The sequence below is a fragment of the Nothobranchius furzeri genome, unplaced genomic scaffold (genome assembly GCF_043380555.1).
Source record: "Nothobranchius furzeri strain GRZ-AD unplaced genomic scaffold, NfurGRZ-RIMD1 Scf024, whole genome shotgun sequence".
Classification (NCBI taxonomy): domain Eukaryota; kingdom Metazoa; phylum Chordata; class Actinopteri; order Cyprinodontiformes; family Nothobranchiidae; genus Nothobranchius; species Nothobranchius furzeri.
The window spans coordinates 2,263,695-2,277,877 of record NW_027223041.1 but is presented as its reverse complement, the minus strand read 5'-3'; the positions used below and the strand labels follow the sequence as shown (position 1 = coordinate 2,277,877).

The window sequence follows — 14,183 nt, the reverse complement described above, 5'->3', positions numbered from 1 at the left end:
GATGATAGCACTTTCTTAAGGGGGTCAAACCATGTCCCAAAGGTCACCGGATCTGGTGTCAATTTAAAGAAGTAGTCCAGTTACACATTTGTGGGCTTATAACTTTGCTTCTGAATGTCCTAGAGAGATCAGGTTTGTTTTAGTGTACTCCAATCAACAGCCCCTACAACCACAAAAAGGAATAGAGTCATTAGCACTTATGGTTTGTAAATGGCACCCAGAATTATGTTGCACGAAGCACAATTTCACATCATTCTGGGTCCATTTGTGTGAAAACAAGGTCCAATCAGGCTGAAACGCTACAAGAAGGTAGAATCTATTGAGTTGTAAGTTATCTGAACGTTTCAAGATGATCGCACATTCCTATAGGGGGTAAAACAATGTCCCAAAGGTCACCGGGCCTGGAGTCACTTTAAAGAAGTAGTCCAGTTACACCTTTGTGGGCTTATAACTTGGCTTCTGAAATTCCTAGAGAGGTTAGATTTGTTTTAGTGTACTGCAATCAAAAGCCCCTACAACCACAAAAAGGAATGGAGTCATTAGCACTTTTGGTTTGTAAATGGCACCCAGAATTATGTTGCACGAAGCACAATTTCACAACATTCTGGGTTCATTTGTGTGACAACAAGGTCCAATCAGGCTGAAACAATACAGGAAGGTAGAATCTATTGAGTTGTAAGTGATCTGAACGTTTCATGATGATAGCACTTTCCTAAGGGGGTCAAACCATGTCCCAAAGGTCACTGGATCTGGTGTCAATTTAAAGAAGTAGTCCAGTTACACATTTGTGGGCTTATAACTTGGCTTCTGAATGTCCAAGAGAGATCAGGTTTGTTTTAATGTACTCCAATCAACAGCCCCTACAAACACAAAAAGGATTGGAGTCATTAGCACTTATGGTTTTTAAATGGCACCCAGAATTATGTTGCACGAAGCACAATTTCACATCATTCTGGGTTCATTTGTGTGAAAACAAGGTCCAATCAGGCTGAAACGTTACAGAAAGGTAGAATCTATTGAGTTGTAAGTGATCTGAACGTTTCATGATGATAGCACTTTCCTAAGGGGGTCAAACCATGTCCCAAAGGTCACAGGATCTGGTGTCAATTTAGAGAAGTAGTCCAGTTACACATTTGTGGGCTTATAACTTGGCTTCTGAATGTCCTAGAGAGGTTAGGTTTGTTTTAGTGTACTCCAATCAACAGCCCCTACAACCACAAAAAGGAATGGAGTCATTAGCACTTATGGTTTGTAAATGGCACCCAGAATTATGTTGCACGAAGCACAATTTCACATCATTCTGGGTCCATTTGTGTGAAAACAAGGTCCAATCAGGCTGAAACGCAACAAGAAGGTAGAATCTATTGAGTTGTAAGTGATCTGAACGTTTCAAGATGATCGCACATTCCTATAGGGGGTAAAACCATTTCCCAAAGGTCACCGGGCCTGGAGTCACTTTAAAGAAGTAGTCCAGTTACACCTTTGTGGGCTTATAACTTGGCTTCTGAAATTCCTAGAGAGGTTAGATTTGTTTTAGTGTACTGCAATCAAAAGCCCCTACAACCACAAAAAGGAATGGAGTCATTAGCACTTATGGTTTGTAAATGGCACCCAGAATTATGTTGCACGAAGCACAATTTCACAACATTCTGGGTTCATTTGTGTGACAACAAGGTCCAATCAGGCTGAAACGTTACAGGAAGGTAGAATCTATTGAGTTGTAAGTGATCTGAACGTTTCATGATGATAGCACTTTCCTAAGGGGGTCAAACCATGTCCCAAAGGTCACTGGATCTGGTGTCAATTTAAAGAAGTAGTCCAGTTACACATTTGTGGGCTTATAACTTGGCTTCTGAATGTCCAAGAGAGTTCAGGTTTGTTTTAATGTACTCCAATCAACAGCCCCTACAAACAGAAAAAGGAATGGAGTCATTAGCACTTATGGTTTTTAAATGGCACCCAGAATTATGTTGCACGAAGCACAATTTCACATCATTCTGGGTTCATTTGTGTGAAAACAAGCTCCAATCAGGCTGAAACGTTACAGGAAGGTAGAATATATTGAGTCGTAAGTGATCTGAACGTTTCATGATGATAGCACATTCTTAAGGGGGTCAAACCATGTCCCAAAGGTCACCGGATCTGGTGTCAATTTAAAGAAGTAGTCCAGTTACACATTTGTGGGCTTATAACTTTGCTTCTGAATGTCCTAGAGAGATCAGGTTTGTTTTAGTGTACTCCAATCAACAGCCCCTACAACCACAAAAAGGAATAGAGTCATTAGCACTTATGGTTTGTAAATGGCACCCAGAATTATGTTGCACGAAGCACAATTTCACATCATTCTGGGTCCATTTGTGTGAAAACAAGGTCCAATCAGGCTGAAACGCTACAAGAAGGTAGAATCTATTGAGTTGTAAGTGATCTGAACGTTTCAAGATGATCGCACATTCCTATAGGGGGTAAAACAATGTCCCAAAGGTCACCGGGCCTGGAGTCACTTTAAAGAAGTAGTCCAGTTACACCTTTGTGGGCTTATAACTTGGCTTCTGAAATTCCTAGAGAGGTTAGATTTGTTTTAGTGTACTGCAATCAAAAGCCCCTACAACCACAAAAAGGAATGGAGTCATTAGCACTTTTGGTTTGTAAATGGCACCCAGAATTATGTTGCACGAAGCACAATTTCACAACATTCTGGGTTCATTTGTGTGACAACAAGGTCCAATCAGGCTGAAACGTTACAGGAAGGTAGAATCTATTGAGTTGTAAGTGATCTGAACGTTTCATGATGATAGCACTTTCCTAAGGGGGTCAAACCATGTCCCAAAGGTCACTGGATCTGGTGTCAATTTAAAGAAGTAGTCCAGTTACACATTTGTGGGCTTATAACTTGGCTTCTGAATGTCCAAGAGAGATCAGGTTTGTTTTAATGTACTCCAATCAACAGCCCCTACAAACACAAAAAGGAATGGAGTCATTAGCACTTATGGTTTTTAAATGGCACCCAGAATTATGTTGCACGAAGCACAATTTCACATCATTCTGGGTTCATTTGTGTGAAAACAAGCTCCAATCAGGCTGAAACGTTACAGGAAGGTAGAATCTATTGAGTCGTAAGTGATCTGAACGTTTCATGATGATAGCACTTTCCTAAGGGGGTCAAACCATGTCCCAAAGGTCACCAGATCTTATGTCAATTTAAAGATGTAGTCCAGTTACACATTTGTGGGCTTATAACTTGGCTTCTGAATGTCTTAGAGAGACCAGGTTTGTTTTAATGTACTCCAATCAGCAGCCCCTACAACCACAAAAAGGAATGGAGTCATTAGCACTTATGGTTTGTAAATGGCACCCAGAATTATGTTGCACGAAGCACAATTTCACATCATTCTGGCTTCATTTGTGTCAAAACAAGGTCCAATCAGATTGAAACGTGACAGGAAGGTAGAATCTATTGACTTTAGAAGATGACCCAAAATGGAGGCCTCCATCTTGGGTTACTTTTGAAGAAGCCCCAAAATGGAGGCCTCCATTTCCTCCATTTTGGGTTACTTTAGAAGAAGACCCAAATTGGAGGCCTCCATTTTGGGTTACTTTTTAAGAAGCACCAAAATTGAGTCTCCATTTCAGGTCTGGTGACCTTTGTGACTTCATTTGACCCTGTTAGGGTAACGTTCAGATCACTTACAACTCCATAGACTATACGTTCATGTGATGTTTCAGCCTTATTGGACCTTGTTTTCGCACAAATGGACCCAGAAATATGTGAAATTGTTCTTTGTGCAACATAATTCCTGGTGCCATTTAAAGACCATAAGTGCTTATTACTCCATTCCTTTTTGTGGTAGTAGGGGCTGTTAATTGGAGCATTTTAAAACCAACATGACCTCTCTAGGATATTCAGAAGCCAAGTTATAAGCCCACAAAGGTGTGTTACGAACCACACCTTTAAAGAAGTGATCCAATGACCTTTGTGACAACATTTGACCCCCTAAGGAATGTGCTATCATCATGAAACACATGATTCATTTACAACTCAATAGATTGTGCCTTCCTGTGATGTTTCAGCCTGATTGAAGCTTTTTTCAGAGAACTGGACCCATAATAATGTGAACTTGTGCTTGGTGCAACATAGGTCTGGGTGCCATTTAAAAACTGTACATCCTATCCACTCCATTCATTCTGTTCTAGATACAGACCATTCATTGGAGTATTTTAAAACCAGCCTGACCTCTCTAGGATATTCAGAAGCCAAGTTATAAGCCCACAAAGGTGTAACCAGACACCTGACTATATCTGCTTGGACAAGCGTCCCGTAAGGGCGCTCGAAAAGGTCCGACGGCATCGATTTCGACGTGCGTCGATGAGATGGTAGCCGGGATGCACCAACCCAAATTTCGTGCGGCTACGCCAAACCGAATTCAAACGGCGGCCCAAAAGTGTGAAAATTTAGCTCAGGCTTCATTTGCGGCCTTCTGCCACTTGAGCCCCTTTTTGGCTGCCGTTCGGCCCACGTTGGTCCGAGGCGCACGAATTTTTTTTGGTGCATCCCAGCACTGGTCCGAACCACAGATTTCGAAATCGTGCCGGTCGCATCGTGTTAAGCATCCGTTTGGGGCCTGAGGGCGGTTTTCCCTCCATTTTGCCATGTGCTCGGCAAATTGGCATTTCTCAACCGATTTTCACCAAACAAACATCGATTTGGCATGCCGCCGTCACCCCGATCTAGCCCAGGCAGTTTGGTAGCCGTAGCTCGTTGTTCCGGTGCTGTTCTGGGTCAGAGGTCAGAGAAAATGATGGATTTGGGCTGTTTTGGGGCTGAAAAACAGGGTTCTCCTCAACCTAGAGACTTGAAACTGAGAATGTTTCTTTAAATAGCTGACAGCTACAACATATGCAGTTTTCAAGTTGCTGGCTTATTCAGAAGGGTCAAGGTTCACAGCCTCTTGGTACAAGCAGAGAAAATGATGGATTTGGGCTGTTTTGGAGCTGAAAAACAGGGTTCTGCTCAACCTAGAGAGTTGACACTTGCACATTTCCTTTAGATAGCTGACAGCTACCACGTACGTCGAGCTCGTGCCGGTCGCAACGTGCTAAGCGTCCGTTTGGGGCCTGAGGGCAGTTTTCCCTCCATTTTGCCATGTGCTCGGCAAAGTGGCGTTTCTCAACCGATTTTCACCAAACAAACGTCGATTTGGCATGCCGCCGTCACCCCGAGCTAGCCCAGGCAGTTTGGTAGCCGTAGCTCTTTGTTTCGGTGCTTTTCCGAACCCCAGGTCGCCAGAGGTCACGCTCTTTTTGGCCACAGCTCCTCAAGGGAACGCCCGATCCGTCCCGTTTTTGGAGAGGTGGTCCCCGTGGTGCCAAGCAATCATAATCCGCTGTCAAAATTGAAAGAAAAAAAAAGTTGTGTCTGAGTTTGGCCAAAAAATGCCCTCTTAGACCCATCGCCTCAAAGAGGACTTGTGTTTTTCTGGTAGAAAGTGGAAAGAAAAAGTTCTGCTGGCGCCAGCGATGCCATCTTCGGATATGTTGTTCGGGGGCCAAGCACGAGTCCATCCGAGGTGGTTTGGTGGCAAAATATTTTGTGGTTCCGGAGATATAGCCCCCCAAAGTGCGCGATTTTTGCAAGTTTACAATGGCGCAATTCTAGCGCCGTGAGGGCTATCGAAAAGATGAGTAGATTTTTGCGCTCGTACCGGACTTCCGAACCAGAGAGTGTAAACAATTTTCGACTGCACCCCTAGTGGCCGAACTTGGTCAGTGAGCAACGTAGCGTGACGCAACTAAAATATTATGATTCGGCATGTCCTTCTTTACAACATATGTGAATTTCATGTCCCTACGTGGAATTTAACTATTTTTAATGAATTAAAAGAGACCGGCAAAACCCTAGGCCCGAAACCACGATTTTTAGACCCTTTTTGGCTGCCGTTCGGCCATCGTTGATCCGAGGCGCCCGAAAACTCTTCTGGTGCATCCCAGCACTGGCCCAAAACACATATGTCGAGTTCGTGCCGGTCGCATCGTGTTAAGCGTCCGTTTGGAGCCGTACGGCACTTTTCCCGCCTTTTCTGCCATGTGCTCGGCAAAGTGGCATTTCTCAACCGATTTTCACCAAACAAACGTCGATTTGGCATGCCGCCGTCACCCAGAGCTAGCTCAGGCAGTTTGGTAGCCGTAGCTCGTTGTTCTGGTGCTGTTCTGGGTCAGAGGTCAGAAAAAAGATGGATTTCAGCTAAAAACGGGGTTCTCTTCAACCTCCAGACTTGACACTGATACTGTGTGCTCCTTGACCTCACAGGTCCATCATGTGTTAATTTCAGACAGATTGGAGCTTGTATCACAGGTTTTTCAACCAGAAATATGTGAAATTGTGCTTGGTGCGACATATTTCTGGGTGCCATTTAAAAACCATAAGTGCTGACGACTCCATTCCTTCTGCTGGTGATAGGGGCTGTTAATTGGAGTCATTTAAACCCAACCTGACCTCTCTAGGACATTCAGAAGCCAAGTTCTGAGCCTCCAAAGGTGTATCCGGACATTTGTCTTTAAGGCAGAAGTGATCCGGTGACCTTTGGGACATCATCTGACCCCCTTAGGAATGTGCTATCATCATGAAATGTACAGATAACTTACAACTCAATAGATTCTACCTTCCTGTTGTGTTTCAGCCAGATTGGACCTTGTTTTCACACAAAAGGAACCAACATTATGTGAAAATGTGCTTTGTGCGACATATTTCAGGGTGCTGTTTAAAAACCGTATGTGCTAATGACTCCATTCCTTCTGGTGGTGATAGGGGCTGTTAATTGGAGTCATTTAAACCCAACCTGACCTCTCTAGGACATTCAGAAGCCAAGTTATGAGCCTCCAAAGGTGTATCCGGACATTTTTCTTTAAGGCAGAAGTGATCCGGTGACCTTTGTGACATCATCTGACCCCCTTAGGAATGTGCTGTCATCATGAAACGTGCAGATCACTTACAACTCAATAGATTCTACCTTCCTGTGGTGTTTCAGCCAGATTGGACCTTGTTTGAGGGAACTGGAACCAAAATTATGTGAAATTGTGCTTGGTGCAACATAATTCTGTGTGTACCATTTAAAAACTGTACATCCTATCCACTCCACTCCTTCTGTTATCGATACAGACCATTAATTGGAGTATCTTAAAACAAATTTGACCTCTCTAGGACATTCATAAGCCAAGTTATGAGCCTCCAAAGGTGTATCCGGACATTTTTCTTTAGATGACACCATGCTCGGTGACCTTTGGGCCATGGTTTGACCCCCTTAGGAAGGTGCTATCATCATGAAAAGTTCAGATAACTTACAACTCAATAGATTCTACCTTCCTGTTGTGTTTCAGCCAGATTGGACCTTGTTTTCACACAAAAGGAACCAACATTATGTGAAAATGTGCTTTGTGCGACATATTTCAGGATGCTGTTTAAAAACCGTAAGTGCTAATGACTCCATTCCTTCTGCTGGTGATAGGGGCTGTTAATTGGAGTCATTTAAACCCAACCTGACCTCTCTAGGACATTCAGAAGCCAAGTTATGAGCCTCCAAAAGTGTATCCGGACATTTTTCTTTAAGGCAGAAGTGATCCGGTGACCTTTGTGACATCATCTGACCCCCTTAGGAATGTGCTGTCATCATGAAACGTGCAGATCACTTACAACTCAATAGATTCTACCTACCTGTGGTGTTTCAGCCAGATTGGACCTTGTTTGAGGGAACTGGAACCAAAATTATGTGAAATTGTGCTTGGTGCAACATAATTCTGTGTGTGCCATTTAAAAACTGTACATCCTATCCACTCCACTCCTTCTGTTATCGATACAGACAAGGGCGTCAGTTTGTTTTTAGAATTGCTGGGGACAATAACCATACACTTGATTGGGGTTTAAAAATTGCTGGGGACAATCATTAAATAGGCTAGCATATTTAAGTATTCATTAGTTTTTAATGTTTCACTCCAATATGCACAGTAGTGTATTGACAGTTATTTAAAAACCTGTTTTGTTTTTCCAACGTCACTAAAACCCCCCATTAGCCTGTAAGCAAGGTGGAATCTTTACATCCATGTAGCTAGCCTAGCAAAAAAGATCGTGTATTATATATATATATATATATATATATATATATATATATATATATATATATATATATATATATATATATATATATATATCCTTGTTATATTATTTGTGACTATCAAATTAGATTTTCAGAGAAAAATACTCATCTTTATCAGGCTCCACTCTCTGGTCAACTCCACGCTCCCACAACCTAGCTGTCCGTGAACTACCGGATTGATTTTTTTTAAAGTGAAGAAGGTGAAAAGTAGGTGTCCGTCAACCATGTCGAAAAGAAAGAATGCAACCGATATCAGGTGGTTTTTCGGCAAGAAAAAATGTGCTGTAAGTGCATCCCTACAAAAAAGACTAAGATATCCAGTTTTATCATTTAATATTGACTTACTTAGTAGTAGATAAAAGAGGGCAAGTTTCTCTACTGGTAACAGTTAGCTAGCAGCAATAACGGTTAAAAACCATCAATGGCGGTTTTAAACGGGGGCCCACAGGGGCCTGGGCCCCTGTAGAACCGGCCCTGGCCCCTGTTATGGCCCCTGTGCTGAAGAGATCGGATCCCCCCCCCCCCCCCCCCCCCCCCCACGCGCTGCCTCGGAGACGGGAACTAATGCGCTGCAGCGTTTCACACGGAGCCTTTAAAGCGCAGCACGCTCTGTGGACAGAACTTTACGCGGTGGATTTTTGAATGAAGGATTAAAAATAGTTTAAATAGGACCCGAAGAAGTTCTTGAGGACTCTAAACGGAAAAGACGCTAAGAGACGAAGGTAAGCAGTACAGTTTATTTTCCTGACATCAGTGTTTTGATCGTAGTCGCGCGTTTCTGTCATTTGCTTTTAAGTTCCTAACCGAGTCTATCCACAGTTAATACTGATTTGTTTTTCCTTTGTAACATTAACTGTAAAATAAAAATGAAGTTGCTGCATTTTAAGCCTTAGACACGTTGAGATTAGATCCCAGTATTCATTTATCTATGACTTTCTCGCAGAACTGTCTGGAAGCATCAGCGGCCATGAAAAAAAGGGACATTTTGTCCTTTTTTACCGCTGTTAGTAAAGAACAGCATAGACAGAGAGAGGATGAAAGTCAGGAGGGAGATGAGAAGCAGGATGAAAGAGAGAAGGAGGAGTTGGTTGGAGAGGAACCAGAGAGGTCAGGCTGTCCACCCTGAGAGTGAGGAGGAAGATGTAGGCTGTGAGGGAGAGAGTGAGGAGCAAAAAGAGGGACATCTTCGGTCATGTGCACTACCGTCAGGTTTGTGGGTGTTGAACAACCCCTCTGTGATTGCAGCTCATATTGTGTGTAAAATGCATTTGAGGCATGCTGACTCTGGACCAACATTTCTGTTGTTTATATTTAATAAATAGATAAAATAAGACTCTGAATTAACTAATTATGACTTTTATCCTCATGCTAACATTTATTTTCTTTCAGATATCAGCAAGTGCAAAGATGACCCACCTACTCAGCCTCATTTGAGGACATTTCCAGGGACATTAATAGGAGACAGAAGACGCAGCTTTCAGCCAAGCTGGTATGAAAGTCATCCTTGGGTTGAATATTCGGTTTCAATGGACTCTGCTTATTGTCATGCATGCAGACATTTTAGCCCACCAAGTAGCGCAGGAAGTGTGTTTGACTCTCAGTGTGGATTTAGAAACTGGAAAAAAGCAACTGAGAGAGGAGGGGGGTTTTCAGTACACGCAAAGTCTGAAAGGCATAAGGACTCAATGATAGCGTGGAGGGACTACCAGAGGGCTGTGAAAGCTAATACAACATTGGCTAATATACTCGACAAGGAACACAGTAAAAAGGTTAAAGAAAATCGTGAGTATATCAGAACAATTGGTGAAGTGATTTTGCTTACAGCCCGGCAAAACATAGCACAGAGAGGACACAATGAGTCTGAGGAATCAAATAACAAAGGCAACTTCAGGGAAATTCTTGAAATGGTTGCAAATCATGATCCAGCTGTTAAACGTAGACTCACATCCATTCACAACGCAAAATACACAAGCAAGGTCATTCAAAATGAGGTTCTTGATTGTTTGGCAGAAATGGTACGCTCTGAAATCATTGAAGAAGTGAAAAGCAGTCAGTATTTCAGCTTCATGGCAGATGAGACTAAAGATGTTTCAAAACAGGAGCAGATATCATTCATACTCAGGTACTATTATGATGGAGCTATCAAGGAAAGTTTTCTCCATTTTGAATCTGCAGAAAGACTAGATGCAGTGGGCCTTACTGAAAAGATAGTGAACCTATTGGAACACCATGGATTAGACTACAAAAACCACCTTATAGGCCAAGCATATGACGGTGCTGCTGTAATGAGTGGTAAGCATTCTGGGGTCCAGGCTAAAATTAAAGAGACAGCTCCATTTGCATTTTACATCCATTGCAGTGCCCACTGTCTCAATTTAGTATTAGTTGATTCTATCAAAGCAGTCCCAGAAGCAGAGGAATTTTTTGCTCTGTTACAGAGTCTCTATGTTTTTACTTCTGGCTCATATGTACACCCCAAATGGCTGGCTGTGCAAAATGAGATGTATGGCAGCACAAGAGAGCTACAAAAATTAAGTGACACAAGATGGGCTTGCCGATTCATTGCTCTACGCAACATAATGGACAGATTACCTGCCCTAAAACGTGTCCTGCAAGAGACTGCACAAGAGCGCAGGGGAGAAAAATCTTCTGAGGCTCGAGGTCTTCTGGCACAGATTGACCTAGAATTTGTTGTGCATCTTGTTACGCTCCGTACATTGTTCGGGGAAACAAAGCTTCTTTCAGATATGCTGCAGTCCTCAACTGTTGACCTCTCAAAAGCAGCCGATTTAGTTGAAGGATTGGTGCAGACTTTAACAGATTTCAGGCAGGAGTCCTTTTTTGACAAGTTGTGGGGGGAAGTACTGAACATTTGTGAACAGTGTGATGCTGCCACACAGTCGGAAGCAAAACGACAGATAAAGACAAGCTCCAGACTTCGTGAGTACCACATACTAAGCTCAGTTGGTCAGAGGGAGCTGGCCTCTGACAAAGAAACTTATCGGTCTTCTTTTTTTTATCCTGTCATTGACTGCATGCTAAGTGAACTGAGCAGACGTTTTTCAAAGACCAGTTGTGAGCTGATGAGCAGTATTCGATCTCTTAACCCTAAAAGTGATGCTTTTTTGAAAGACACCACTTTGTTTGAGTTTGGTCATCTTTTTGATGCTAATATTGAGGATCTGGGGCATGAACTGCATCAGTTCAAGAGACTTTTGGATAGAAAAATAAAGACTGGTGTGGTTGAAAAGCTTTCTGATACAGTGGAGTTGATCCGTTTCACAGAGCCATACAAGGAGGTATTTTACGAGTTCTTTAGACTGTGCAAAATCGCAGTTGCACTCCCAGTAAGTTCTGCCTCTTGTGAGCGGAGTTTTTCAACATTAAAAATAGTAAAAACCTACCTCCGGTCTACCACTACAGATGAGCACCTTAGCAATCTAGGGGTGCTAAGCATTGAATCCAGAAGGGCCAAGGCTCTGAACCTTGAAGCATTTGTAGACCGTTTTGCAAGACAGCACAAACGTAGAATACTGTTATTGTAATGGGACAGATTACTGTGTGACCAATTACTGTGTCACATCTTGATGATGATTTATGCTGTAAAACTAAATCAGCACAAACTTACACAAAAGAAGTGTGTGTGTGTGTGTGCGTGTGTGTGTGTGTGTGTGTGTGTGTGTGTGTGTGTGTGTGTGTGTGTGTGTGTGTGTGTGTGTGTGTGTGTGTGTGTGTGTGTGTGTGTGAGTGAGTGAGTGAGTGAGTGTTTATTTTTCATATGTACAGTTCATGTGCAGATATTTTATTTGTTTGAATGTTTATTTTTCATATGTACAGTTCATATAATCTTCTAATAAAGTCACAAACTATAATAATTGACTAGAATTGTTTTTTTTACTCAAGTCTCATGTTACTGTGAAGCATTCAGAATTGTTATCTGAGTACCATAAAAACATGCCAGTTTTACTTTCACAAGTAAACCATTACTGCATTTGCCGTAATAGTTTACTTGTTCATTGTCTTTTATTATGATTTTTTTTTCTTGTGCCCCCATGAAAAAATACTGGCCCCACTGTGGCCCCCCTGGAAAATTTGGTCTAGAACCGCCCCTGAAAACCATCCAGTTTATGCTAGGTGACCAAAACTCTTTTTCCGTGACATTTTTGCTTTTTATGTGCCATTAGGGCGGGGCATCTGGGAAGATTTCATAAACTGATAAAATGTCTAGGTTTTCATCGTTTTCAGAAGACTTCATCTTACAATACATAAATACAACAGCACAGCCGTGATATACTCCCGACCTGCTCAAGTGGATGGTTCTGAACGGTTGCAGTAGCCTACTAACATCCAGGAGTTGCACCTGTTACTGAGTGGTGCTGTTTAACTAATTCCAACTAGGTCCCCATCTAGCAAATGGTCCTATTATGTGAAATGACCCATCCATAACTAAAAAGTATTAGAGGGATACATTTTTAGGTTGAAGTGTGTAGATGAATAAGTCTCAGAGTAGTTTGGGGGTGTAAAAGTGAGATTCCAACAGCATGACCCTAACCCCTTACATGACCTTAACAAGCCCTTTCATAGCCTTGCAAAACTGTGTTAACCTTAAATCAGATTTTGATGGCATTGATACTACAAAATAGCACTACATTTGTTCAGTAGGAATCAGCACCCCCTAGAGTCACATGTGTCTTAGTGCATCAGATTTTTGTCCCATATGACTGACCAATTTGTTTCAGGGTATCTTTTTTTAAACCGTTAAGTTATTTCCACAGATATTTTTTTTCCACTTTTTGACTTATTAGCCTAGCTGAAGTTATTTATATTTTCTAACCACAAAGAACCAGCACATTTTAAAGTCAAAAGCTTTCTTCAAGTAAACAACACACAAGTTCAGTGCTTCAGGAATGTGTCTCATTTTTGGATGTCAAATAATGGACACCCAAAGAACCTAAACTTTTCCAACAAAACCAAAGATAATTAAGTCAAAGTCTATGCTGCATTGCAAATTTAAAAAAAATCAAATCCCACAAGTTGTAATGTTTATTTGAATACCCTTTTTCTATCAGGAACAGCATGTGACAGAGGAAAATGAAGACATGCAGGAACAGGCAGCTGAGAATGCAGAGGTGAAATTCACATCAACAGAAAATCATATAACCTTACAGTAAATATGAAACCAACTTTGGTATACTCTTACAGCAAGTGCAATCACTGGATGAAGAAATGGAGAGTGTTGAAACAAGCTCAGATCAGATTCAGCAGGTGAGGGTTCAGGAAGCAAACATATGCAAGATTTATCCATCTGCAGGGCTTTGCATTGGTTCAACTTGTACAAAAATGTGGAAGGAAAACAGATTTGATTAAAACAACAGATCTACAACACTACAATTACTACTAAAATACAAACAGAAAAGTAAGTTGTGTATATAACATCATGGCAATAGTAGACCAATTGGAGAACAGTGTAGAATCAAAACATTTCTGAGAGCTATGTATGGAAACTAATGACAACTGAATAATTACATTATAGGTCGAGCCATCAGCTACTGATCTCGGGAAGCAGGATAACCCTCCACATGCAAACCAGGAGATCCATACAGCTGAGGGTCCAAGTTCCCCATACCAACCAGCAGCACAGCTCATTGAGCCACAAACTCTGCCGAACCGCAGTCTTCACTTCCAGGAGAGCTGGTTCAAAATCTTCCCCTGGCTCCATTACAGTCCTGAAATAAAAGGAGTTTTGTGCTTCTACTGCACAACTGCTTTTAAAAAGAACATTTCAACAATGGCAAAAAAAACTGAACATACCTTTATTTCTCAGGGGTTCAGAAACTGGAAGAAGGCTAGGGAGTCATTTGACAGGCACGCTGGTAGTAGGGCACACATAATTGCTGTCAACACACACACACGCACACACACAGGTCAGTCAGAATGCAACTATGCAGCATCTCAGAAAGTGCACAAGAGAAGGCCAGGTCAGCACTGATAGAAATTGTTAGTTCAGTGAGGTACCTTGCTAAACAGGGCCTAGCTCTC

The 14,183-nt window shown here is 42.0% G+C and overlaps 1 protein-coding gene across 1 annotated transcript; it reads left to right on the top strand.

Moving 5' to 3' along the window:
• The first annotated feature begins 8,702 nt into the window (after window positions 1-8,702).
• On the top strand, window positions 8,703-13,349 carry LOC129166576 (zinc finger MYM-type protein 1-like). The gene is made up of 2 exons (XM_054749311.2): window positions 8,703-8,866; window positions 9,534-13,349. The coding sequence occupies exon 2, from the start codon at window positions 9,671-9,673 to the stop codon at window positions 11,687-11,689; it is 2,019 nt and encodes a 672-aa protein (XP_054605286.2). The 5' UTR covers window positions 8,703-8,866; window positions 9,534-9,670; the 3' UTR covers window positions 11,690-13,349.
• The last annotated feature ends 834 nt before the right edge of the window (window positions 13,350-14,183 follow it).